A 26,256-nucleotide genomic window follows, 5' to 3' on the forward strand; every position below is an offset into this window, starting at 1 on the left:
GATCAGTGTTGTAGGTCACAGGGTCTGTAGCTGGGTGATAGTGACAATTACCTTTCTCTTTCAGTAGAATGCAGAGTTCCTTCTAGTAGCATGAGCACTAGTCAGCAGGGCTAAAGATTCTGGTTAAGCACCAGCTTACTTCTCAAGGTTCTGTGATGCAGCTGAGTGTTTTGTTCAGCAATAGAGCCTTATCATCAGGTTGTAGAGAGTAGCCAGTAGCCTTGACAATAACTGTGATGTTTGGGGGTTTCCAAAGGTCCCATTTGGGCAACAACTCTGCAAGATGTAATATATTCCTGGGACTGAAGAGGTTTTTTGTTTGTTTGTTTTGGTGGCACAGGATGTTTAGTTGGGGCATTGTTGTCCCTGTTATTTGTTGACTGTAATTAGATTCCTTCCGTATATGTACGTACCTTAGGAATTTTCTATAGTAGTAGGTTTCCATAGGGTTTAAAATGCCCTTTAGTATTGGTTGTCCCTCCCAGCATTCTCTGCCCTTTCCCCTCCCCCATTTAATCATCTGAGTTTTCCCTTTATCTCACCATAGCACTATATTCTATTTCCTTGGGAAATCCTCTTCTTCTGTCTGGTCTCTTACTAGATACTTAACCTCTGTGGTAATTCAGATTGTATCACACATTCTGGAAGCTTAACAGCTAGCATTCTCATATAAGAGAAAACATACAATATTTGTCTTTTGGGGTCTGGGCTATCTAACCCAAGATGTTTTATTTTTCTAGCTCGATCCATTTACCTGCAAAGATCATAATTTCACTTTCTTCTTAACAGCTGAGCAATATTCCACTGTGTAAGTGTATCACAATGCCACATTTTAATTATCCATTCAACAGTTGATGGATATCTAGGCTGTTTCTAATTTCTGGCTAGTATAAGTTGATCTGCAATGAACATGGATGAGCAAGTATCTCTGTAGTAGGATGTAGAGTCCTTTGGGTACATACCCACGAGTGGTAGGTATAGCTGCATCTTGAGGCAGATCTACTTATTCCCAGCTTCTTGAGGAACAGCCACACTGATTTTTGTAGTGGTTGTCCCAATTTGCATTCCCACCAGCAATGGATGAATGTTCTCTTTCTTGGCATCCTCCCTAGCATTTGCTGTCATTGGTTTTATTGATCTTGACCATTCTGACTGGGTGTAAGATGAAATCTCAGAGTAGTTTTAGTTTCATTTCTCTGATGACTAAGAACATTGAGCTTTTCTTTAAGTGTTCCTCAGTCACTTGTGTTTCATCTTTTGAGGATTCTGATTAGTTCTGTGCCCCACTTTTAAACTGAGTTATTTGTTTTCTTAATGTTCAGTTTTTTTTTCAGTTGTTTATATGATCTAGATAGTAAAGTTTTATCCGATGTATAATTGGTTAAGGTCTTTCCCCACTCTGTGGGCTGCTGCTTTGCCTGAATGGTGGTGTCCTTTGCTGTATGGAAGGTTTTCAGCTTCATGAAGACTCATTTATTGGTTGTTGGTCTTAGTTCCTGTGTTGTTGATGTCCTGTGTCCTGTTCAGAAATCCATTTTGGTGCTGATGGGTTCAGGCTTATTCCCCCTGTTCTCTTCTTTCAGATTCAGGGAATTTGTTTTAAGTTGAGGTCCTTGATCCATTTGAGGTAGAGATGCAGAAGTAGAGAATCAGGATGATAAATATGAATCTATTTGCGTTCTTCTATATTCAGCCACCCAATTTGACCAGGACCATTTATTAAAGATGCTGTCTTTTTTTCTCCAGTAGCTTTTTTTTGTTTGTCTCTTTGTTTTGTTTTGTTTTGTTTTGTTTTGTTTTGCTTTTTCATCAAAATCAGGTGTCCATAAGTGTGTGGAATTATGTATGGGTCTTTAATTTGATGCTATTGATCAATGTATCTGTTTTTATGCCAACACCATGCTGTTTTATTACTGTAGCTCTGTAGTGCAACTTGAAATCTAGGATGGTGAGACCTCCAGAAGTTCTTTTATTATTCAGGATTGCTTTAGCTATGCTGGCCGTGTTTCCGTATGAAGTTGAAGGTCATTTTTTAAATTTCTGTGAAAAATTATGTTGGAATTTTAAGGGAATTGCCTTGAATCTGTAAATTAATTTTGGTAGGATGTCCACTTTTACAGTATCAATCGTACCGATCCTATCAGTGAACATAGGAGATCTTTCCATGTTTTGGTGATTTCGTTAATTTCTTCTTCAATACCTTAAAGTTTATTATACAAGTCTTTCACTTGCTTGATTATAGTTATCTCAAGAATTTATATATATACATATATATGTATATATATATATATATATATATATATATATATATATATATATATATATATGGAGAGAGAGGCTATTGTGAAAAGTACCATTTCCATGATATATTTTCCATTTGTATATTGGAAGGTTACTTATTTTTATGAGTTAATTTTGTATCCAGCTACTTTTGTTGAAAGTGTCTTCTAGCTGTAAGAGTTTCCTGGTGGACTTGTTAGGGTCACTTAGGTATACTATCATATCATCTGCAAATAAAGATACTTTGACCTCTCCCTTCCTATTTGTATCCCTTTGATCTCCTTCAGTTGTCTCATTGCTCTAGCTAAGACTTCAAGTACTATATTGAATAGCTATGAAGAGAGTGGACATCCTTATCTTGTTCCTGATGTTAATAGCAGTGTTTTGAATTTCTCTTCATTTAGATTATGTTGGTTGTTGGCTTGCTATAAATTGCCTTTATTTGCTATGAATGGGAGAGAGATACCTCCCCCCACATTAATGCCTGAGGCAGCTTCAAGAGCTGGCCTTGAGATCATAGAGCAGGAGAGCTGTTTCTGCCCCCCCCCACCAGCTGCAATCCTCGGGAAAGCAGGCCCTGCACCTTTCCTGGGCAGCACAACTCTTGGTGGAGGTGTGAATGAGCGAGCCCTGAAGTTGTGAGCATAAGAGAGTTGTCCCCACTACTCATCTGTCATGCAGTGGTGTGGGTGGGGGAGAGGTGCACCTCCTCAACCCTCGCCCCTTACTGCCTGCAACAAATGAGCAAGCTGACCCTCCCCCATTACCGCTGCAGCATTCAAGAAAGTAGACCCTGCACCTCTCCTGGGCAGCACAGTAGAGCTGACCTTGTTAGCAGAGATGTGGGTGAGCCAGCCCGAAGTTGTGAACATGATAGAGCATGGGAGAGTTGTCCCCATTACTCATCTGTCATGTGGTGGCATAGGCCAGGGAGAGATGCCCACCCCTCCCTGCCAGTCAATACCTGAGTCAGGCGGGAGAACTTGCTGTGCCCTCATCAGCTGCATCATTCGGGAGAGTGGCCCCTACACCTGGCCTGGACAGCACAGTAGAGCTGTCCCTGAAGGTGTAGGTGTAGGAGAATGGACCCTGAGGATGTAAAAGCAGGAGAATTGACCCCACCCCTTGCTCATCGCTGCAAGGAGTGAATTAGCCAGGGCAGTGCTGAAGAAATCACCCTGGTGGTGAGGACAGGAGAGAGCTGGAGGACTGACTAACCCTGCAACTACCCAGGCCCAGCACCAGGGTTATGTGTTGTCCCACCCCAACATCCACAGCATCTGTGATCTGGAGCATGGGGTGGGATGCAGATCAGGGCTGCAGGATTTTCACAACATGGGGCAGCAACACGGTGTCTGGGAAGAGTACCAGTGAGGGCCCAGTGTCAGTGATGTAGCAGAGACCAGGGGCCTTGAATCAGACCAATGATTTTTTTGCAATGAATGCCTGCAAGTAAAAATGTATGGATAAAGTGTAATTCACTGTGTCATACTGAACCTTTATAATGATATTTTTCCCTTTCTCCCTCCCCCTTCTGCTTTTTTCTCTTAAATTTTATTTTGTTTTAATTTTGGGGTGGGGTGGGGGGAGATGGGTGGGATCAGGAGAAATGATGTAAAAGACACAAAAAATAAGTAAAAAGAAAGTTTAAAAAAGAATGTTGCTAAATTAGGAATCTTTTTGTAACATATAAAATAAATAGTTAAAAAAGAAGAAAAGTCAATTACCTTTATTATGTTAAGGTATGTTCCTTGTATCCCTAGTCTCCCCAGGACTTTTATCATGAAGGGGGTGCTAGATTTTGTCAAAGGCTTTTTCTAAATCTAACGAGACGATCATGTGAATTTTATCTTTCAGTTTCTTTCTGTTGTGGATTACATTTGTTGATTTACATATGTTGGATCATCCCTGAATCTCTGGGATGAAGCCAACTTGATCAAGGTGGATGATCTTTTTGATGTGTTCTTGGATTTGGTTTGCAAGTATTTTATTGAGAATGTTTGCATCTATTTTTTTTTTTCTCTTTTTTTCCTTTTTTTTCCGAGACAGGGTTTCTCTGTGTAGCTTTGCGCCTTTTCCTGGAACTCACTTGGTAGCCCAGGCTGGCCTTGAACTCACAGAGATCCGCCTGGCTCTGCCTCCCAAGTGCTGGGATTAAAGGCGTGCGCCACCACCGCCCGGCCGCATCTATTTTTATAAGGGATATTAGTCTACAATTTTTTTTTTTGGTTTGATCTTTGTGTGGCTTTGATATCAGGGCCATAGTAGCTTTGTAAAAAGAATCAGAAAAAAATATTCCTTCAGTTTTTATTTTGCAGAATAATTTGTAGAATATTTGTGTTGGTTACTCTTTGAAGGTCTGGGAGAATTCTGGCCTTTTTCTCCTTGGGGACTTTTAATTACTGGCTCTATTTCACTGGGGATATAGATCTGTTTAAGTTGATTATTTGATCTTGCTTTAATTTTCTGTGCCTTTGACCTGGGATTCTTCTCCCTCTGTACCTCTATTCATAGGTTTGGTCTTTCCATAGTATCCCAGATTTTCTAGATGTTTTGTGCCTGGATTTTGCCTTTTCTTTTCCTTAAGATCTAACACGTTCTTTGGCTACCTTGTCTTCCAGACCTGAAATTCCCTCTTCCATGTCTTGTAATCTGTTGGTGAGGCTTTCCTCTGAGGCTTTGGTTTGACATCCTGAGGTTTGCATTTCCCATTTTATTTCAGTTTGGCTTTTCTCTGCTGATTCTCTTTCTTTGCTAAGTTCTCCTTGAAACACTTTTATTGTTTCATCCAACTGTTTGTATTTTCATGGGAAGGCATGAGTTCATATTTTCTCTACGGTCTTTGGACATATTCGTAATTGGTATGTTTGGACTCCTTACTCTGTGCTTCAGTAAAGTATTCTTCCCAGGGTCTGCTGCTGTGGGATTGCTTCTAGAGGAAGCATATTGTCTTGAGTGTTTGTTCATGGTTGGGTTTTTGAGCTGAGATCTGGACTCCAGGAGTTATGATGTTTGATGTGGTTTTTGGTGGAGCTATCTGCTCTTGCCTTAGTCGAGTGGATGGTCTAGGTTGCTCTTGTCTACTCTGGTTCCTGTGTGATAGCTCTGGGGTCCCTGTTACAGAGTGCTTCTGTGGGTTGGTGGGTGACACAAACAAATGGAGATGAGAGGGGAGGCAGGAAAGATGGGAACCCTGGGTCCACACCAAGAGGCAGAGTCCAGGAAATGGAGGTCAAGTGGGCAGAGAGCCTCCTGCAGTGGAGTCAGAGTGAGTCTGGAGAGACTGGAACAAAAGAGCTAGGGGGTCTGGCAGCACTTTATAATTCCTTGATTAATTTGCTCTGGAAAGCCTTTTGTGCATCCCAAACACAGCATGGGGATTTATGTGTATACACACCCCAGTGGGAAGTGTTCCCACATACACGAGATTATATTATTTACCTGCCTCACACAGTCCCCAGGCAGCCATGTGCAATGAAAAGTCAACTGAGCCCCCTTAGTACACCTGTTGTTTTTTTAAGAAGTGTGGCAGAGGATGAAGCCAAGCCTTACAAGTTTAAAAGGAATCCTACTGAGAAGCCAGACTGCGGGGAGCAGCCTCCCCCTCCCCCCTCTCCTGCCCCCTCTCCCCCTCCCCCTCCCCCTCCTACCTCCCACCTCCCACCTGCAGGGTCCCACCTGTACCGTGTTGCAGCACACACTGGAGTGGAGGGTGGAGAGAAGAGACTCCTAGGGCAAATGGCCACAAGCAAAGTGGGCTTGCTTTCCAGATGGGAAGCAAGGAGCTTTTTGAAACCTGGAGCAGGAAGCTTGGCTGGGGGGGGGGGGGGGTGAGGTTTAGGGCAGGCCAGGCAGCAGAAGTCAAGACGAAGGGTATGTCAGGAGCAAGGCCGGTTCACACTGCTGGATGCCTCTGTCTGCTGTTAGGTTCCTGCTGCTGTGTCTATGTCCCGTGTCTATGTCTATATCTACTGCCTGTGCCCTCTCTTTTAGAAATCAGAGCCTCGGGAGGAATTCATGAGCCCAGGCCTTCTCTGGAGGCTGCTGGTGGGCAGAATTTGTATCTGTACACAAAGAAACAAATCTGAGTTAGGGTGCTGGAGAAGAGTTCATGGTAGCATCATTCCCAGTAGCTAAAAGCTGGAAGCACTGAGGTGCCCACTGATAGATGAACAGATAACAAAATGTACCAGCCACACCAAATGAAATATTAGATTCAGCCTTAAAAGGAAAGAAAATTGTAATAGTGTGAATGTACATGTAAGCATGGTAGCGATTATAGACTGTGTGCTGTATGGATTTCACTGTCAAGATAAAAGATATGTCCTGATTCCATTTGGCTAAGTTATTGGCACCAAAATCAAGGGACCTTGCTACCCACTTTTGTGTACAACAGGAATCATTAGCATGCATTATCCCCACATGTCTCAGCAGAAGGAGCCATAGACACTATCCAACACAATCAATACAATACAATCAGCGAAAAGGGAGCCTAGAGGGTGGGAGCTGCCACACACTGAACCATGTGAGAGCAAGTGACTGAGGCACCTCCGAGAGAGGTGGCCTCCACTTCTGAAGGGTGACATTGAACAGTGCACCGTGTGACACCAGCAGAGGGGAGGCTGGTAGGGATTGGTAAACTATGGTCAGGCTGACCCTGTTGCCTGATGTAATAGGCATGAGGAAAGGGGCTGGTGAGTGTGTGCGTGCGCGCGCTTGTGTGTGTGTGTGTGTGTGTGTGTGTGTGTGTGTGTGTGTGTGTGTGTGTGTGTGTGTGTCACTGCCAGCAGGTCTAAAAAGAAGAGTGGAATGGGCTGATTGGTGTTTTAAAATGCTTCTGATCCAGGCACACTGGTACACACCTGGTAGTACCTGGGAGGCTGAGGCAGGATGCAAACCTGGGCTGTGTAGAGAGAGACTGTCTTTTAAATTAATGAAATAATAATAATAGTAATAATAATACTTCTGTAACTGGAATGTGGCTCGGTGGCAGAGTGTTTACCTAGTATATATAATCCTCAGTGCTGTAATAAGCAAGGGCTGCTGCTTCGTGCCCTCGCTGGGGGTGTGGAGTCCTGCCCCGGGTTCTGTGTCCCTGGAGATTGTGCAGAAATTGCCTCTGGGACAGATGTCCCAGATGACCTCACCGCCCAGGGTGTGCAGCCGGCTGCTGAGGCTTTCCCACATGTATCACGGAGCCTTTTGTGCACATGTGACTTGGTGCTCCTTGGGGGGGGGGGGTTCTCGGGTGACACCAGAGCAGGAATGTTTTAAGGTACAGATTGCAGACAGAAACAGGTGGTGTGGCACCAGAAACGCTGCGGCTGGGCCGCCAAGTTGGAAAGCAGGGCCACCCGGCAGAGTTTTGGTTGTTCTCTGCTTCCTTAACAACCATGGAGTGGTATGAAAAACCCAAGACCATCCAGGCAAGCTGTTTGGAGGAAAAATGACATCAATTTTACTTTATTACCATACACAACAGACAAGAGTCTCTCCGTGGTCACCCGGAGGCAGCCCAGTGTTAGTGTGCTTGCTGGTTCTTACACTTCAAGTACATCCCAGAAGCCCTGGGAGACTCCTTCAACACACATAGTCTGTCTCTGCTTCAGGGTGTCTGGGGGCTCCAGAGTACGCATTTCAAACTTATGCCTGGGGCCCCCCTTAGAGCTACTGTGAATTCAGTAAATTTAGCTCTTACCTTTTGGGGTGAGGTCTGAATGGGACAGGCTGGGACTCTGGGCAAGCTCTGGCTCACCCGAGTGACAGCTTTGTGAAAATCCTGCCATGTGTGATGACCATTAACCCATCCCCCCTCCCCCCTCCATCCTAATCTCTCACCCCTTCTCTGGTCCCTGGCTGCCATCGCCACCATCTCTGTGTCCCCAAGTCACCCAGCCGGGACAGCCACAGTATGCTGTTGGCAGCAAGGCCACCTGCTTGGCTCAGGCTGCCACGGGAATGTGACAAAGGCAGCCAGGGCTCTGAGTACTTCCTGGCACACAGCCAGAGCTGGACACTAGGGACAGACTTTCCAGACAATTGGCTGCACTGCTCCCGGCCCAGCCAGGTGTCTCCCTCAGCATCAGACGCCGCTACCTTCAGGACTTCTCCTGAGCATGAATTGCCATGGCAAAAAGAGAGAGCGTCTTGCTTGCTTGCTTGCTTGCTTGCTTGCTTGTCTCAGGCTGGGTTTGTTCATCTAGCTTCCCTGGCCTGGAGGGAGCTCCCATTTCCATTCTGCCCTACCCTATATCCCGTGGAGCTCTGTGAGGGGGCATCTGCAAATAGCAGGTGACAGTGCTCAGCTGTGGTGCTCAGACTCTGCCAGCTGTTCCCTGGGATGAAGGCCTGCATCTCAAGGGAGAAGTGCCGTCTGTCCTTACCAGTCAATGGTGTTGTATAGTTACTTTACTTTTGTTGTGATAAAACACCATGACTATAGCTGGAGTTTTCTCCAGTCTCGCTCAGGCCTGCAGCTGCTCAGACCCAAGTAAACACACAGAGACTTATATTACTTACAAACTGTATGGCCATGGCAGGCTTCTTGCTATCTAGTTCTTATATCTTAAATTAACCCATTTCTATTAATCTATAAGTTGCCACATGGCTTGTGGCTTGCCGGCACTTTACATCTTGCTTCTCATGGCAGTGGCGGCTGGCAGCATCTCCTGACTCAGCCTTCCACTCCCAGAATTCTCCTCTCTGCTTGTCCCACCTATACTATACTTCCTGCCTGGCTACTGGCCAGTCAGCATTTTATTTATCAATCAATGAGAGCAACAGATTCACATTCACAGAAAGATATCCCCAGCACGTGACCAAGGCAACTTATAGAAGGAAGGGTTTATTTGGGGCTTATGGACCCAGAGGGCTAAGAGCACATTATTATCATGGCAGGGAAGCATGGCAACAGACAGGCATGAAGGTTGGAGCTATAACCTGAGAGTTGAGGGCTCCCATCTCAAACCACCAACAGGAAGCAGAGAGAACGAACTTGAAATGATGTATGGCCTTTGAAACCCCAAAGCCCACTCCCAGTGAGGCGCTTTCTCTAGCAAGGCTACACCTTCTAAACCTACCCAAATAAGACCACCAACTGGGGGCCAAGTGTTCAAATACCTGGGTCACCAGAGGGCATTTCTCACTCAAGCCACCACAGGTATTTAGGGAACGAAGATTTTAAGAAGGAATTATACTTTTAATTGTAACAAAATACACCTAACCATTGAATTTACCATCATAACCTTGTGTAAGTGTTCAGTAATTTTAAGTACATTCCCCTCTTGTTCAACCAGCATCCAGGATGGCCTCATCTGACACTCTACACCCCTTTCCCATTTAGACCATTTTCTCCATTTTCCCTGTCCCCAGCTCTTGGAGCACGAGGCTGTTTTTTCCTTTCATCTCACATCATAGTTCTGTGCATTCATCCCAAGGGAACCAAGGAAGCCTTGGGGCATGGAAAGCTCATAGTACCGGGCGATGCTCAGACTGACAAGGAGCCAATGGATGATTCTAACTCAGGGACTTGTCCTGTGTTCTGCCTGGTGCTCATAGCCACGCCTGTGGGTTCTGTGTTCTCTGTTCATGTGACAGACCAGAACAGCACTGAGAAGTGCCCTGTCACATGACTAGTTTACTTAAGTAATTAAAAAATTTGAGACATGATGGCATGGTATAGTGTGGCCTGGAACTTGTTGCGAATGCCAGGCTCTTCTCCAACTTGTAATTCCTCTGCCTCAGTCTCCTCTAAGTACTGGGATTACAGGCATGAACCCCACTGTCTTAGAGTTACTATTGCTGTAATGAAACACCATGACCAAAAGCAAGTTGGGGAGGAAAGGGTTTATTCGACTTACACTTCCATGTTGCTGTTCATCATCAAAAGCAGTGATGACAGAAACCCACACAGGGCAGGATCCTGGAGGCAGGAGCTGATGCAGAAGCCATGGAGGAGTGCTGCTCACTGGCTTGCTTCCCCTGGCTTGCTCAGCCTGTTTTCTTATAGAATGCAGGACCAGCAGTCCAGGGATGGCACCACCCACAGCGGGCTGGGCCCTCCCCCATCCATCACTAATTGAGAAAATGCCCCACAGCTGGATCTTATGGAGGCAGTTTCTCAACTGAGGCTCCCTCCTTTCAGATGACTCTAGCTTGTGCCAAGCTGACATAAGACTAGCCAGTGCACTCACCATGCCTGACTTCACATTCTTTATAATTCTTAACATTTATTTATTTATTTTTGTTTTATTGTGTGCATGACACACATATGTCCACACTACAGTACATATGCAGAAGTCAGAGGACAACTTGCAGGAGTCTGTTCTCACTTTCCACTGTGTGGGTTCCAGGGTTCAAACCCAGGTCATGAGCCTTAGGGGCAAGTGCCTCTACCCACTGAGCCACCTTGTCAGCCTGTGTGTTATTTCTTTAAACCCATGATATTCTTGACTGTCTTAGGGGTTTGGCTGGCATAGTATTACAGGTATTGTGCACTTAATTATTTTGTGTTTAGGTGCTGGGACAGAACCCGGGACCTCCTGTGTGCTGCATCTATGCTACACCTGAACTCCAAATGCAGCTCTTTGTGACAAAGCCCTGTACAACTGAATTTTTTTCTTTTATAATCCAACCTTTCTTTCTTCGGAACTTTCATGTTTGGAACTGTTGTATGCCAGTTAAGGCCCAATCCTTATGCTGGGTATTTCAGGAAAAAAAAAAATTGAATTAGAGCCATTGGGTGGTTCTTGAAATATCCAAACAAGGAAAAAATTGTGGGCTCCCTTCTTCCCCCAGGGTCAGGAATAGATAATGAAGAACTGACTTCAGAATTGGCCTGTGGATGGATGGTCCAACATAAAAAAAGGACAAATAGTTTGTACTTGAGGACAAGACATTTTGGAGCGGGGACTGAGAACAGAGAACGTGAATTTATCCCCTCTTTTCTTTTCTTGTGGGAAAGAATATTAAGTTACACAAAGATAGATTTTATTTAACCATAATAGCAGCTTTCAGTGCATAATGTCCAAGCTGTGACACAGCTAATTCTATGTCACATAGCTACCTACAGTCTGTGCTTGCCGCGTTTGCAGGCTCACTGTCCTTTGGGTAGCCAACTGCACGTCCTGACAGACCCTGGCTTTGCTGCTTGCCGTGGCCATCCCTTTCCGGTGCTGCCGAGTTGGGAGTGGAGACACAGCACCAGGAGAGAAAGTTTTAATGCTCTCGGTGTGAAATCCCCTCATGAGTTGTCCGTGAGCTAAAACCAAGAGGACTCTTGAAGAAGACCTCATCCCTGTTCCCTCCGGATCTTATATTCACGGCCACCCTCACCGCCTCCCATCAAACCTCTCAGAGCACCATCTTTGCTGTCGTACAAGAGAGGAAGTCAAGAGGTCTGTACTGACCTGGGGGCCTCACATCCAGTGGGCCTCCTTTGTTCACGTGAACCCCGGCTCTTCTGCCTTACAATTTTTCCTTTTGTTCTTCCTCTCTAGGACGTCTTGATGTTGAGGCCCTTAATAGTAGGTTCTACTGACTAGAGGCACATTTGTACCTAAGTCTGTCTTGTACCACCATGATGAAACACCTAAAACAAGAAGTTTGTAGAGAAAAGCGCTGTCTAGGAGGCTCAGGTCCAGTTCTGGCAGACTCACAACTTGGAGTCTGGTAAAGGCACAAGATGACACTGTTGGGGCAAATGTCGATGCTAAAAGGCAGAGTGAGCAAGCTTGGGGACCCACAGCCTCACTCACTCACTAGGCCCTTCTCAGCCCCTCCCACCACAGCACCCTGGAGCCATGTCTTTATATATGTGTATTTGGGGGACACCAAATGGCCACAAAGGGGGACTTGAGACGAGCATGCACCTTTCTGTCACTATGATGTGCTTCAGTGGCAGCCTCTGGTTAGAATGAGGACTTAGGGGAACACAGGAAGAGATGGACATTTTGGGTAGATGAGCCTGGCTTTGAATCAGGGTATTGCTAACTGGCTCCGAGTCTTTAACACATGCCTTCATTTACAAAAGCCCGTTTCATCAGTGGGAATGATACAGATGCAGAACTTCAGGAGTGCTAGAGAGGGAAAGATGACCCAGGCTGGGACATTGCCAGCGTCTGTCTGTCTCCCTATGCCTTCAGTCCTTCTGCATGAAAACCCGAGGCGAGAGTTTTGACTTTTCTGCCCGAATTACCTAACATCTGTTTCTTTGTTTCAAAATCACCCAAGCTGCACGTTTCCAAAAATATTCATTTTTACTTATGAGTCTGCATGTGTATGCCATGTATGTGTGAATGCTTGTGCAGGTCAGAAGAATGCACCAGGTTCCTTGGAACTAGAGTTACATGTGCAGTGTGTGATTCTAGAATCTTCTATTATATACATGGGGGAGTATGGATTCTCTTTTAATCAACTGTGCGTGTGCGTATGCATGTGCGTGTGCATGTGCGTGTGCGTGTGATGTATGTGTGAATACAGGCATGCTTGTGCCACAGTCATGTGGAGGTCAGAGGACAACTTCCGGTTGCTTCTCCCCTTCTACCTCGTTGAAGCAGGGTCTGTCTTGTTATTTCTACTTCACCGAATCCTCCAGGCTAGCTGGCCTCAGTGCTTCCAAGTGTTTCTCTTGTCTCTGCCTCCCATCTCCTTTCAGGAGGAGCAGGGATGACAGATGTGTGCTGCTGCAGCTGGGTCTTTTGGGGGGTAGTGGTAGTTAGTGTGAGTTCTGGTGATTGAATGTGGGTGGTCAGGCTTGTGCAGTGGGTACCTTCACCTGCAGCGCTCTCTTTGGCCCTGGATTCTCCTTTAGTGGGGATTTTTGGTCTCGCCTTTATTGGTTGGTTTGTTTGAGACAGGGTTTCTCTGTGTAGCTTTGTGCCTTTCCTGGAACTCACTCTATAGGCCAGGCTGACCTCAGACTCACAAAGATCCGCCTGTCTCTGCCTCCCAAGTGCTGGGATTAAAGGTGTGGACCACCACCTCCTGGCTAGTAAACCTGAATAGAATCTGAAAAATGTTCTCACATATATATATATATATGTTGCTTAAATCAGACTTTATTGATACTAAAATTTGAGTTACATGTAATTATTATTTTTAGTTTTTCTCATACTAGAAGAATACAAACTGCACTTTAATATTTTTTAGAAACAATGCTGTTATTTTAGAACAGTTTTAAAGGTTTAGAAAATTGAGCAGGTAGTATAGAGTTCACGTGCACAATTTTCCATATTTTTAGTATTTTAGTATATATAATATGTTTGCTAACATATCTTAACAGTCTGTGTGTAGGACATACTGTATATATACAGTATGTTTGTAGGACAATATTGACTAATACCTAATCTAATATCCATAGTTTATGCAATTTCTTTAGTCTGTATTTAGTATCTTTTCTCTGTTACAAACCACCATCTAGAACACCGCTGTGTTTAAAGAACTGTATTTGTATCTCTATTTTTCTCTGTTAATAGGTGTACAACATGTTTCAGCACCAGAGCCTCGGGATTAAAATTAACATTCAAGTCACCAAGCTGGTCCTGCTGCGACAACGCCCGGTAAGTCTTCATGGATGCCTTTTGGAGCAAGCTGAGAACTTAATGGGTTTGGAAGTTCCCCCACACTGGGACTGTGGGGGCAGGGGGGCTCCAGGCAAACTGGCTTGTTCACCTTCCTGGCTTTGAAGATGCCACCATTGTGAGAGAGTCAAGGGAATGCTGAGCCATGGGCGCTCACACTTCCCATTCCTGGTAGGTCTGGCATATGGCTCTCACACTCGTGGAAAGCTGGGGGAGGTCTCAGAAGCGTGGCTTTCCTCCTGGAGCTCCTGACCCATGGGGACTCAGCACAGCCTTGACTTTGATGTTTCTGCTGAGTGACTCCCTTCACGCCAGTGCTATCTATAACAAGGCGAAACAGTCGGCGGACATGGAGGGAGTGCATTGTTTTTGGAGACTGTTATGTTTCTAAGAAGTAGATTGCTTGCTTTAATGACAATCATTATTTAAACTCATGGATAAAGTCCCTGGTGGTCTTGGAACCTCCTGAGCATCCTTGGGTTCTAAGCTTTTATCTCAGGGCAGAGAATCATCTAATTCGGTCTTCAAGAGCATCTACTGGATGACAGTGTCTGACTGCCTCCTTCTATTTCTTTTAGGCCAAGTTATCCATAGGGCACCATGGTGAGCGGTCCCTGGAAAGCTTCTGTCACTGGCAGAATGAGGAGTATGGGGGTGCGCGGTACCTTGGCAATAACCAGGTACCAGGAGGGAAGGATGATGCACCTCCTGTGGATGCCGCTGTGTTTGTGACCAGGTAAGCCTGGAGCCAGCCTGTATCTGATAAGCAAGAGGAAAAAGCAGTATCCTTTTGAGAGCACGTTAGCAATCCAGAGTTGGAAGTCAAGCCTATGTCTACTTGCTTGGGCTTTGGGTTCTCGCTAGTCAAATGGGGGGTTGTTGTAGGTTCAGCCTCTGAGGGCTGAGCAGATAATGAGCTATTATTGTCCATAAGCAGCGCCTAACCCATGGTGTTAGCCTTCATTAGCTCTGTCGTCAGTATTAGAAGAATACTGAAATTCCAGGTAACTGGAGGCTTAGATCTGTCTATAAATCCATGTACTTCTCCCTTACTCCTCCTCCTTCCCCCCAATAGCACACTAGCCAGAGAGGTGCTGACAGGGTTTGCAGCTGCTGCCGCTGACTGACTTGGGCAACCTGTTAGGGAGAAGGATGTATGCTCTGAGTTGCCTGTGGGACGAGCTCTAGGTGGGTCCCTGGGCGACCTGCACAGCCTTGCAGGACAGGGGGAACTCCCCAGAAAACTCAGTCTTTTGGATGCCCAATGGCTGTCACATGAGGACTCTGTTTGAAGCATGGGTAAAGATCCTCTCCTGGCTATGGGACCAAGGGACCAGAAGCACATAGCAGAAACCCAGGGTGGCCTCTGAAGTCACAAGCAAGCACATTGCCGAAATTTCCTAGTGACACCATAGCCACTGGCCAAAAGCAGGTCACCCTCACATTCTGGAGCCTCCGTGTTCTAAACCGGGGTATTGCTAAGGCTGCACTCTCCCCAATTCCTCAAGGGGGAGCCATTCCTCATTTTCTCACTTTTGGTGGCTTTTGCCACCCTTGACAGGCCTTGACTGTGGACACCTCACTTGAATTTGCCTTCCACCATCACATGGACCTTCTCTGCATGTTCCTTTCTATGCCCAGATGATTGTCCTCATGAGAGGACATCAGTCTTTGGAGTAGGACCTATCTTAACCCATTATGACCATTTCTGTACTCTGTAGACCGGGTTGGCATTGAACTCATAGACCAACCCACCTCTACCTCCCATGTGCTAGGATTGAAGGTGTGGGCCACCATCACCCAGCTTGTGACCACTTCTTAACTGGATTATGCCCTCAATGACCCTCTTTCAAAATAAAGCCATATTAATGGGCACTTAACCATATCTGTTCTGGGGACACAGTTCTAGCACATACATGCAGACATATATAAACACATGTGCATGTGTGTGTTTATACACACAGAGAGAGAGAGAAAGAGAGAGAGAGAGAGAGAGAGAGAGAGAGAGAGAGAGAGAGAGAGAGAGAGAACATATACCTTGTCATTACCAGGCTGCAGACAGATGCTTGATTCCTTCACTAGAAAGTTCCTCAACTGCCAGCCCCTTGGGTTGCGAGGTGCTCTGTAAGCAGGTGGTTCCTGTGAGAACATTTGTTACTTATGTGGGATTCGATTAAATTCTATTGGGATGCTTTGGGCACAGTCTCCTATAATTCCGTGGCTATGGTAGGACCGTGAGTTAGCATTCCTGCTGCAGGACTGAGCTTGCCAGCCAATGAGTGCTGGCACCTCCTGGTGCTCCTTCTTTAGAAGAGCTGGGCACCCATCTTCCTTAGCCAGAGACTGTCATCTCTCAATTGGGAATGGCATTTGGCGACGATGGGACTTTCTGTGGAACACCTAAAGGACTGGGGTCATAGGGGAAGGGCAGATGTTTTGAAAGTGAAGTCTACTTGGTAAGTGAGCAGTAGTTTAGTGGAGCCATTTTTATGCATATCCACAAATTATATGATTATTTTCCTACATGAAATTAATTAGGTCTAATTAAATTAGGTCTAAAAATCCTTCCTGGAGAGGAGCTTGTTTTAAACAACCCCAGGATTGGAATTTGCAGCTAAATGTCCAGTGTTCCTACTTTGAAAGTGGTTTTTATAAACATTATAAAACTTAGGAATGCTAGTGTTTATTAAAAATATTATTAACTTAGGGGATTCCCTCCTGACGCCATATTTAAAAATACTTTTTGCCTTCCTGCTATGTTCTTTCATGAGAAGCTAGTGAACACACTTTAACTTACCAGTCTTTCTCATAATGTTTCTGAGGTGAGAATGTACTCATCAGTTTCAAGTATACAATGTATCAGTTGTTGCCAAGGTATAGGGAGATCTCCAGAAGGGAGAGAGAAAGTGCTTGGAAGTGGTCTTGTTTGGGGAATGAAAAGCACTTTTTTCCCCAGAGAAAAATAAATATCATAAAAATCAGGGTTAGCAAAACTTCTAGGTTAGCTCTTTTATAAAAAACACAAATATCCAAGTGTCTTAGGGTTTCTATTTTTGCAACAAAACACCATGACCACAAAGCAAGTTGGGGAGGAAAGGGTGTATTTGGCTTGCATTTCAGCATTGCTGTTCATCTCTGAAGGAAGTCAAGACAGGAACTCAAACACAGGCAGGAACCTGGAGGCAGGAGCTGATGCAGAGGCCGTGGAGGGGTGCTGCTTACTGGCTTGCTCCCCATGGTTGGCTCAGCCTGCTTTCTTTTAGAACCCAGGACCAGCAGCCCAGGGATGGCACCACCCACCATGAGCTTCCTAACCCTCACCCCCATTGATCACTAAATGAGAAAATGCCTTACAGCTGGATCTCAAGGAGGCAGTTCCTCAACTGAGGCTCCTTCCTCTGATGACTCTAGCTTGTGTCAAGCTGACACACAAAACCACCCAGTACACTAAGTATATGTCTGTTATCCCAGCACTTGAGTGCCCGAGACAGTAGGTGGTTAAGGTCACCTCTGCCTACACAGTGAGTTGGAGGGCGGCTTAGGCAGTATGAGATCCTGTCTTAAACGAAGAAATCAGCCAGGGCGCTGGGAAGATGGCTTACCCAGTAAAGTGCTTGTCACATGAGCGTGATGGTCTGACTTCGATTCTCCGGAACTTACCTCAAAGAGCTGGGCTCAGTGCTGGGCATTTGTAATCCCAGCGCCGAGAGGCAGAGATGGGGTCTTGCTGGCTTGCTTCTATAGTCCAGTTGATGAGGTTTGGTTTCGGTGACAGACTCTGTCTCAAAAGACTGAGGTGGAGAGAAATTAAGGAAGATCCCCAACATCATCTTCTGACCTACCCCCAACCATGCATGCACGTGTGTGTGCACACACATACACATACACGTGTGCATGTGCATGCTCACACTCACCTAGGGCACATTTTCTTTTGCTTTTTCACGATGCTACCTCAGGGTTGTTTAAGCCCTTGTTTCTGCTTCTGTAGAGCTACTCAGTGGATGAATCACTGGTCAGCCATATCCCCAGAGGATGTCCTTGCCAATGTTGACTTGACGGCAGCACTGGGGTGGAGGAGTAGCCGGCTGAGAAGCCTGGTGCATAACTTGAGGCTGGGGCTGCAGTTTCCGAGCTTGAGATAATAGTAGGCTGGTGCTCTTCAAGGAAATGAGATGCAAGGCAGTGGCTGCTCTAGAGAGGTATCCTTTTCTGTCTAATAGGAAATCTCACAGGCCAGGCATTGTTCAGGGGACAGCATCCCTTGTATCTGGCCAGTGTGAGGATTTTCTTTTCTTGCTCTGTTTTGGCCTATGCCTGAGCCTTGGGAGCTGTTCTCCTGGACACGTGAACATGATGTCACAGCTAGCAGAGGCAGTCAGCTTTTCTGCAGCTGTGTGTGTCTAGGATGTAGACAGCCCCCATGTGCACTGTGGCTGGAGGCCAACCAAGGCCACACAGAAGACCGGGTCTCCAGCCCTAGTGGCTTTACCTTTGGTTCTGCACTTGACCTAGGAAAACAGGCACACAGTGTTTGTCCCCCAGCCCAGCTTGGTGCTTCTGTAGAGAACATCAGGGAGACACCCAAGCAAGCATGCAGGCCTGGCAGAGGGTCATGCTTGGATACCTCTGCAGATCCCAGTCTTCAACACCCCACAGTTAGTATTCTCCCTGCTCATTCTGCTTCCTGTTCAGTTGCCTCTTAATCAGAGAGCCTAAGCAAATGGAGGGCAGGAGGCTCGCTCTGACAAGTTAGGGTGCTAGCCCTCCTTCATTTCCACAAAAGTGGTTGAGTTTGTGGGTAAGATCAGGATAATAAAGGGTTTAATTTTTTTTCCATGAGAGTGAGCAGTCTTAAAGGCTTTTACTTTTCTCTTTGAGTTCTAGATATTTATTGTCAAATTCACAGTGGCATATGCTTGAAGATCACTGTGAAAGTGGATTTTAAATATTCTCACCAACCAACAAACCAACCAACCCCACCTCACAAAGCCCCCCCCAAAAAACAAAACTAGTACCTAAGGCGATGGACATTCCTATGAGCTAGATGTGATCATTTCACAACCTATACTTGCCACCTCATATTTGCATTGTATAAATATGTACCATTTTACCTGTCAAATTGATGAGTGATCATATTAAAATAAATTGGCCAAAAATTGATAACTCAAAATATTAACATTTGTTATGAAAAACTTAGACATTTCCAGAGGCAAAACTCATTGAGTGGTGGATACAACTCACTTTGAATTTTCTCCCCTACGCTGTCTCTAGCCACACCTTCTAAGCTTTGACTCCCATCCATGCCACCTGCCCTGTAGTTTCCCCTGCAGGATGCCTGCCCAGTGTGCTTGGTGAGATGTCTCTGACCCAAGATGCTCAGTTGTCAGCCTACCTTTGGGAATCTGTGTCTCGAGATGTTCAGGAGATCCTTTGAGCCTCCAGAACCACAGCCTGTGGGTACCAGTGGGCTGGTTGGATCTTCAGGATCCATGCCTAGCAGCGGTAGGCTGAGGGATGCACACACACATCTTTTGCCCCTTTGACACATACCACATTGGGGATTAGAGTGGACTGATGTACACAGAGATGGCGATGGATAGAGTGGAAGGGGAGGTGACGAACTCTGGCATTGTTCCCAGAGTAATTGGTGCACTACATTTTGCTGTGAGTAGATGTGACTGGGGTGAAAGGAAGAATGGAGGACAGTGAATGCTAGCATGGAAATGTGACAGTGTTAGCCAGGGAAGGGCAGCTGGGACCAGGACTGCCATACTTGTGCTTCGGATCAGGCCAGTTTTCGGATTTACTTATCTATATATTTCAAGATAAACGAATCATTTCTGCTTTGGGGACTGTCCTAGCCAGGATGCTGGTCCCACTGGTATTCTGTGGTTGGCTACTCACTGTGGGAATTTGTGGGGGGAAGCTTGGGAGTGTTTGTTGATGGAAAAGCAGGGCCTATCCCTTCATTTCGTTAACAGAGGTGAGCGTGAGCCCATGGGATGTGCCCAGGGCTGACACAGGCTTTGTACCTTCACTTTCTCACTCATTGTTAACTGTACACCTAGGAGTTCTCTGCGAGTTTTAAAAATGAGTTTTAGAAATGTCTTTTTGTTGCCTTTCCATGGATAACTCATGGCCCTTATAGCTTTCCAGATTGAGTAGCTTTGAGATACCTCTACAGTTGATGGGTAATTAATTGTCTCTGATCAAAAACACCTTTAATTTTTTTTCAACTCATGAAAGACTAACTTATTTCCATCAGCTAAGTGTGGAGAAGTTCAGCTGTAAAAGGGGTGTCCTGGGCTGGTGAGGTGGCCCAATGGGTAAAGGTACTTACCACCAGGCCTGATGACCTGCGTTCCATCCCCACAACCCACCTGGAGGAAGAAGAGAACTGTCTCCCTTGTACTTTGTCTTAGTTAGGGTTTTATTGCTGTGAAGAGACACCATGACTACGGTGACTCTTATAAAGGAAAACATTTCATCGGCTGCCTTACAGTTCAGAGGTTTAGTTCGTTTTTTGTCATCGTCTGAGCAGGGTGGCATGCAGGCAGACATGGTGCTAGAGAGGTCGCTGAGAGTTCTCCATCTCGGTCAGCAGGCGGCAGGAAGAGAGAACGACCTGAGCCTGGCTTGAGCTTCAGAAACCTCAAAGCCCGCCCCCAGTGACACACTTCCTCCAACAAGGCTACACCTCCTAATAGTGCCACTCCCTGTGAGCCTACGGAGGAGGGGTGGGATTTTCATTCAAACCATCACAAACCTTTACATGTGTACTATGGCACTTGCATGCACACCTCACAAATTAATGCCAAAAGAAAAAAAAAATCTAACATGGGGGTCTTTTCCATGGTTACCGGGCTTACCATTTAGAACTGTCATGGTGGTTTACTGTTGACAGACATTGTTAATGGTCCAAATTAAAGCGACAACATTTCAGGATCACTAACCAATATTCGTGTGGTATTTTCCTCTCCTGTTCCTGCAGGGTACCACATACATCTGACTGTGTCTTTTTCTCCCCAGGACAGATTTCTGCGTTCACAAAGATGAACCGTGTGACACCGTTGGTAAGTTTACAGTTCTCCCAGGGATTCACGATGATGGGGGGTGGGGGGTGGGGAGGAGGGACTTCTAGTCTAAAAGTGTCACCCCGTGTCCCCGCACAAGCTTCAGATCTCCTGTTGCCTCTCCTCATGTAAACTGATTCCTTGACTGTATTCTATTGTTTTTATCAGGTAAGTTTTGAGGTTGCCTATGACAGAAAGCATCTAGATGAGGGTTTGAGAATGTTATAACAAGTCATTCCCAGGGCAAGAGCTGCCAGGCTGCTCCAAGGTGTCTGCGGCTGAGAGTGTGATTGTCTCTCAGTGTCTGGCCCACCCCGGCGGGAGCTTTGCTTTCTAGTCTACACAGTACGGAGATGTGCATGCCGTACGAGAGACACATGGGTTTTCTTCCCGTCTCATCCCCACCTGCCTCTCACGTGCAGGTTTCCTTCCTCTCCTATTTTCAGTGAACCATGAATTGCCCTTCGGTTCTTAAGGTTTCACACAGAAAACTTCCTTCTGCCAGGCGGTGGTAGCGCACGCCTTTAATGCCAGCACTCAGGAGGCAGAGGCAGGCGGATCTCTGAGTTCGGGGCCAGCCTGGTCTACAGAGTGAGATCCAGGACAGCCAGTGCTACACAGAGAAACCCTATCTCAAAAAACAAAAAAGCAAAACCAAACCTTTCTTCAGGGGTAGACAGAGTACTTATCTAACAGAGGAAATACCCGGAGTGTCTACAGTGTCATCTGCCATCACACACAGGGAGGTCCCAAATATTGTTACCCAAAGAAAAATGATGACTCTCGTATGCTCAGAGGCTTGAAGTTACAGAACCACTGATGGAAGTGAAATAGGATTGACATGTCTAATATCGTAAAATCCAGATGTTAGCAACCCGTTACCATGGAGTCTTGGTTATAGTAGCCTTGGCCTCTGCCATAGCTCTACATGACTGGACTGGGTGACTCAAGTTTCTTAACACATATGACTGCCTGGATTAGGTGATTTAATAAGGCTCTTTAATATCTGGTATGATGATAGCCAACCTTTATTTTACACATTGCAGTTTATAATTTTTTATTTTATTTTATTTTATTTTTATCAGTCTTCAAAACAGATCAGATAATAAGGTATCAAAAATCAGCCAATGGATGTCTGCACTTTGCCCCTTAGGACTGGTTCCATGATGGACTCTCTGGGCAAAGACAGTGTTAGTCTTGTTTTCCTTGTGGGGGAGCTGAGCCAGGCCCAAGCCTGGCTGGGCCTGGAGAAGATGGGAAGCTACAGGGAAGTGTGTGGCTAGAGCGGCTGTTCCTTCCAGCATTCACGGGTGGCCTTTGAGGACACCGTAGTTCTCTCTGGAGTATGCCTCTGCCTTGCCATGTGCTCTCTCCTTTGCCTGTGCTCAGGAGACATTAGTTCCTCACCTAGCCCTTGCCATATACTTCCTGATCCGAGAGAAGCCTCTGTGCTATGCAGTACTGAGCCTGGATCTCCAAGCCTGTATCCTTCAGCACCTGGCTGAGCACTTGAGAGGTTCCTATGGACCATGCCGAGTGGTTGATTTATCTCAGGGAAAGAATGAATACAGGTGAAAGAAGCTTCATGTCTGCACAGTATGTACACTGAAGAATGTGCTTCTCTTTCACGTGATTGATAGCTACCTTTTGTTTAATTGTGACTGTATGAAATACCCTTATGATATGAATTGATTGTACAGTGCTCCCCTTGCGGACGACCAAGTAGCTAATTCTAATCAAGTATCTCTCTCCTGTCTGCTCAATACTTCCGTACCACTTCAAATACTTTGCTCGTGACGTTTTTCCATCACAGAATGCTGCAAGGCCTGTACATCTCAGGCCTCAAGAAAAGCTCATGCTTCACAGCCCGGGAGGCCGCTGATCCAGGTCCCATTGTCTGCGGGTATCTGCTTTCTGCTGTGGGCGCTCCAGGACCTGCAGATGGTTGTCTGTCTTCTGTGTGCACCTCTTCTCTTTCCTCTTGTTGTAAGAACATCAGTTGCACTAGATTAGGACCTACCTTTATAACTTCATTTAACCATATTTAATTATATTTCTCAAGGCCCTGTTTCAAAATACAGTCATATTGAGGGTCAGTACTTCACCCTGTGATTCTGAGGATCATAATTTAGTCTATAGGGCTATTTGTTTGACACTTAGCCACATATCACCAGGTGGCACCAATATCCTTATGCGACCTCTCTGGCACTTTTGTCTCACTTCCTAAGGAGGCATGTCTTTCCATGGCAGGGACAGAATGCAATCATTCTTAATGTCATAGCTGGTTACCCGAGGGACGAGCTAGCTGTTCTGCCTCCTGCCTCCCAGCATGCACTCCTTTTAAGGCTCTCGTGAATTTTAACTTTTACAAGGGTATTAGACATAGGACCTTGGCCTTTTGTTATTAGTAAGTGCTTATTTTAATGTGCCATAATTCACTTGAACATGTTATCAAATAATATTTAAAACGAAGTAATTTGATAAACTGGGAGTCTTAAAACTGGGAGTATGGCAGTCATAGACAGCCTCAGACTCTTATTAATTTCTCTCTCTCTGTGTATGTGTGGTGTGTGACACAATCACAAGTGGCCAGATAAGTAGAAAGGCCACTAACTGGTTGATCCACATGTCACTCCACCACAGAGGATTATCTCTGTATAGTCTTAAGGAATTGCATCCTAGGGGGATAATTCCTTTGAATGACCCAGTTTAGATGCCATTCATTTCATCTTGGTCCCGTGGATGTACCAGAGTTTTGGACTCTTCCTCAAATCTGTCACAATAGATTCGAATCTATTCTGAGCAGAAAAGCTTGACATTTAATTATGTTTTTATTGTCACAGGGCAGATCCTCCAGTCTCTGGCAAATTCCTGTTTGCCAGTTTTATTGGTACTTGTAATTAGGCTTTGACAATTTTCTATGAGTATGTGGGGTGTGTGTGAAAACTTTCAGTTTGGGGGAGGAAATGTGAGTGTCTCTAGCTATGGGTTGTAGGTATTAGGAAGCTCTGCCTTCCTTACACTTATTAAAAATCACAGCATCCAGTGGCAAGAGTTAGTAAGGAATGTAGCATTCTATCAGTATCAGGGCATGTGACTCACAATTCCAGCTTGGATTTCTTAGTGGAAGGCCACACATCCAAGAGTTGGGCCACACCAAGTGTCTTGACATGATTAAAAAAGTAGGCCACTGACTGGGTAGGTAGGGAAGGGGGGCTATCTGGGAGGAGTTAGGAAAGGGGTGAAAATGACCAAAGTACAGACTACAGAATTCTCAAAGAATTAATTTTTAAAATGAGGGGAAATAAAGAGTTTCTGAGAAAGCCAAAAGGCATATACTTTACTACAACAATTCATCCCTTAATACAGTTAGTTTTAAATGTTGGTAGAGCATATTTAGAATGCTGATTAGCTTATTCCTGGATGCTGGGAGAGTCTTCTAAAAGCTCATTTGTAAGGGATGACGTGATTCAGAACAAAGGAGAATGTGGGTGACCCTGGGGTCCTTCCTACCCTTGCCTCCTAGTATGGCTGTTCTCAGCCTGGCCTAGGATAACGATGGCTGGATAAAAATGGTATAAGTGTGCAGGCTGGGAGGGTGCAGTGTGTGCTTCTAGTGTCTGAGAGTGTGGCTCAGCATTGTCTGTGCTCGTGAGTTCTCTCAGTCCTCAGCTTGTCTCATAAGAGGCTCCTGAGGAGATCTGTCTGCCATGGAAGTTACACTCCAGTAGAAGCTCTCTGTGTTTGGGATGTGGCTGGGCATCCCTAACTGAGACCACTTGCTCCAGGGGACCAAGTCCAGCTTGTCTCACTCTTCCTGCCAGAGTCTCAGTTAAGGTTACATAATCACTGGACTGTGTTAGAAAATGGTGAAAACACAGAGATACATAGTTTTTACATGGGGTAGAATTCTATCAGCCCGTTGGAGATGTGGAACCAACATTTAGTTAGAACTAGATAGAGACCAACAAAGCATAGGTTGTGCCTAACTGTCTTTGGAATTAGTAACAGGGCTAGAGAAGCAGAGAAGCTCAGCACACGGGATGTCCAACTGAGGACCTCAAACACAAACACAGGGTGGACATTACTCAACAGAGCAGCAACACTATTGCCTTTAATATGTATGTGTGTATGTATGTATGTGTGTGTGTGTGTATATATATATATATATATATATATATATATATATATATATATATATATATATATTACTTTTTGAGATTATAATATACTTACATCATTTCCTTCTTCACTTTCCTCCCTCCAAACCCTCTCATATACCCCTGCTTGCTCTTCTTTCAGACTCATGGCCTCTCTCCTCATTAATTGTTGTTACATACACATGTGAGTAAGTGTATTCCTAAAGACATAAATACAAGCTGTCCATTCCGTATAATGTTACTTACATGTGTGCTTTCACAGATGACCATTTGGTGTTGGATAACCAACTGGTGTGCTCTTCCCTGGGGAGGACCGTTTCTCCAGCTCCCAGCATTCCTTAGTGGCCTGTGGTCCTTTGTGTAAGGCTGGGGCCTCTTGGGCTTCCCCCATCCACTTCAGCGTGTCTGTTGTTGTCCGTGTTCAGCTCATGGTTGGGTAGTCATGTTGGTGACTGATTGGGTGTAGCTTCTGACACTCGCTGGAGACACAACCTACATCAGACTCCCTGATAGACTTTCCTCCTCAACTTTCATAATGATCCTTGGGCCTTAGCCGCAGGGGTTGTAAACAGCACACTGTGGCCTTCCAGAAGTGCTGTTCCTCACGGGCCAAGAGTGAGAACCTCTAGGCCACTATATTCAGACCAGCTTGTTGAGAGGACTCCAAAACAGGTCATGTTTTCAGGTCAGGCATGAGATGCTGGGGACATTGGTGTCAGGCCAAAGCCCACCATCTTTTCATTCTCCGCATGGCCTTGGTGTGACCATTTTCAGAGGGGCTTCTCTGTCCCCTCTGTGTTTCCATCTCTCTTGGCCGAGGGAACCCTTTCCGATTAGGTTGGAAGGAAGTACCATCCTTCATCGCCTTGGAGGGTTGTCCTTCCTTGAGTCATGACCCTTGTTGGGTCTGTTAGAATCAAGCAGGCAAGTCCTTCTCTAGTGGGCTGGGGATGCAGAGTCATCAGTGGGAAGTGATGCTGTGTGATAATTCTGTGTTGTGAGACAGCTCTTGTAGCTTGTGGGAAGCCACATAAACAGAGCATGCAGTTGGGTATTGTGTGTGTAAGGCAGGCGTGGAGCCCAAGAATGACCCCTAGGGACTCCTCAAGAGCAAAGCCTTCTGTGCTGGTTGGAGGAAGCCCAGGAAATTGGAGGCTGAGAGCC

General features: G+C 45.6%; 1 protein-coding gene across 1 annotated transcript in view; it reads left to right on the forward strand.

The window, feature by feature from the left end:
- The window catches only part of Adamts17 (ADAM metallopeptidase with thrombospondin type 1 motif 17), a 332,924-nt gene that overhangs the window by 64,463 nt on the left and 242,205 nt on the right, over positions 1 to 26,256 (forward strand). Inside the window, exons 5-7 of the mRNA XM_042277783.2 lie at positions 13,755 to 13,838; positions 14,438 to 14,595; positions 20,889 to 20,932. Coding sequence (XP_042133717.2) covers positions 13,755 to 13,838; positions 14,438 to 14,595; positions 20,889 to 20,932 — 286 coding nt within the window. The remainder of the gene's footprint in view (positions 1 to 13,754; positions 13,839 to 14,437; positions 14,596 to 20,888; positions 20,933 to 26,256) is intronic.

Source organism: Peromyscus maniculatus, chromosome 1 (genome assembly GCF_049852395.1).
Source record: "Peromyscus maniculatus bairdii isolate BWxNUB_F1_BW_parent chromosome 1, HU_Pman_BW_mat_3.1, whole genome shotgun sequence".
In the NCBI taxonomy this organism is placed as follows: Eukaryota; Metazoa; Chordata; class Mammalia; order Rodentia; family Cricetidae; genus Peromyscus; species Peromyscus maniculatus.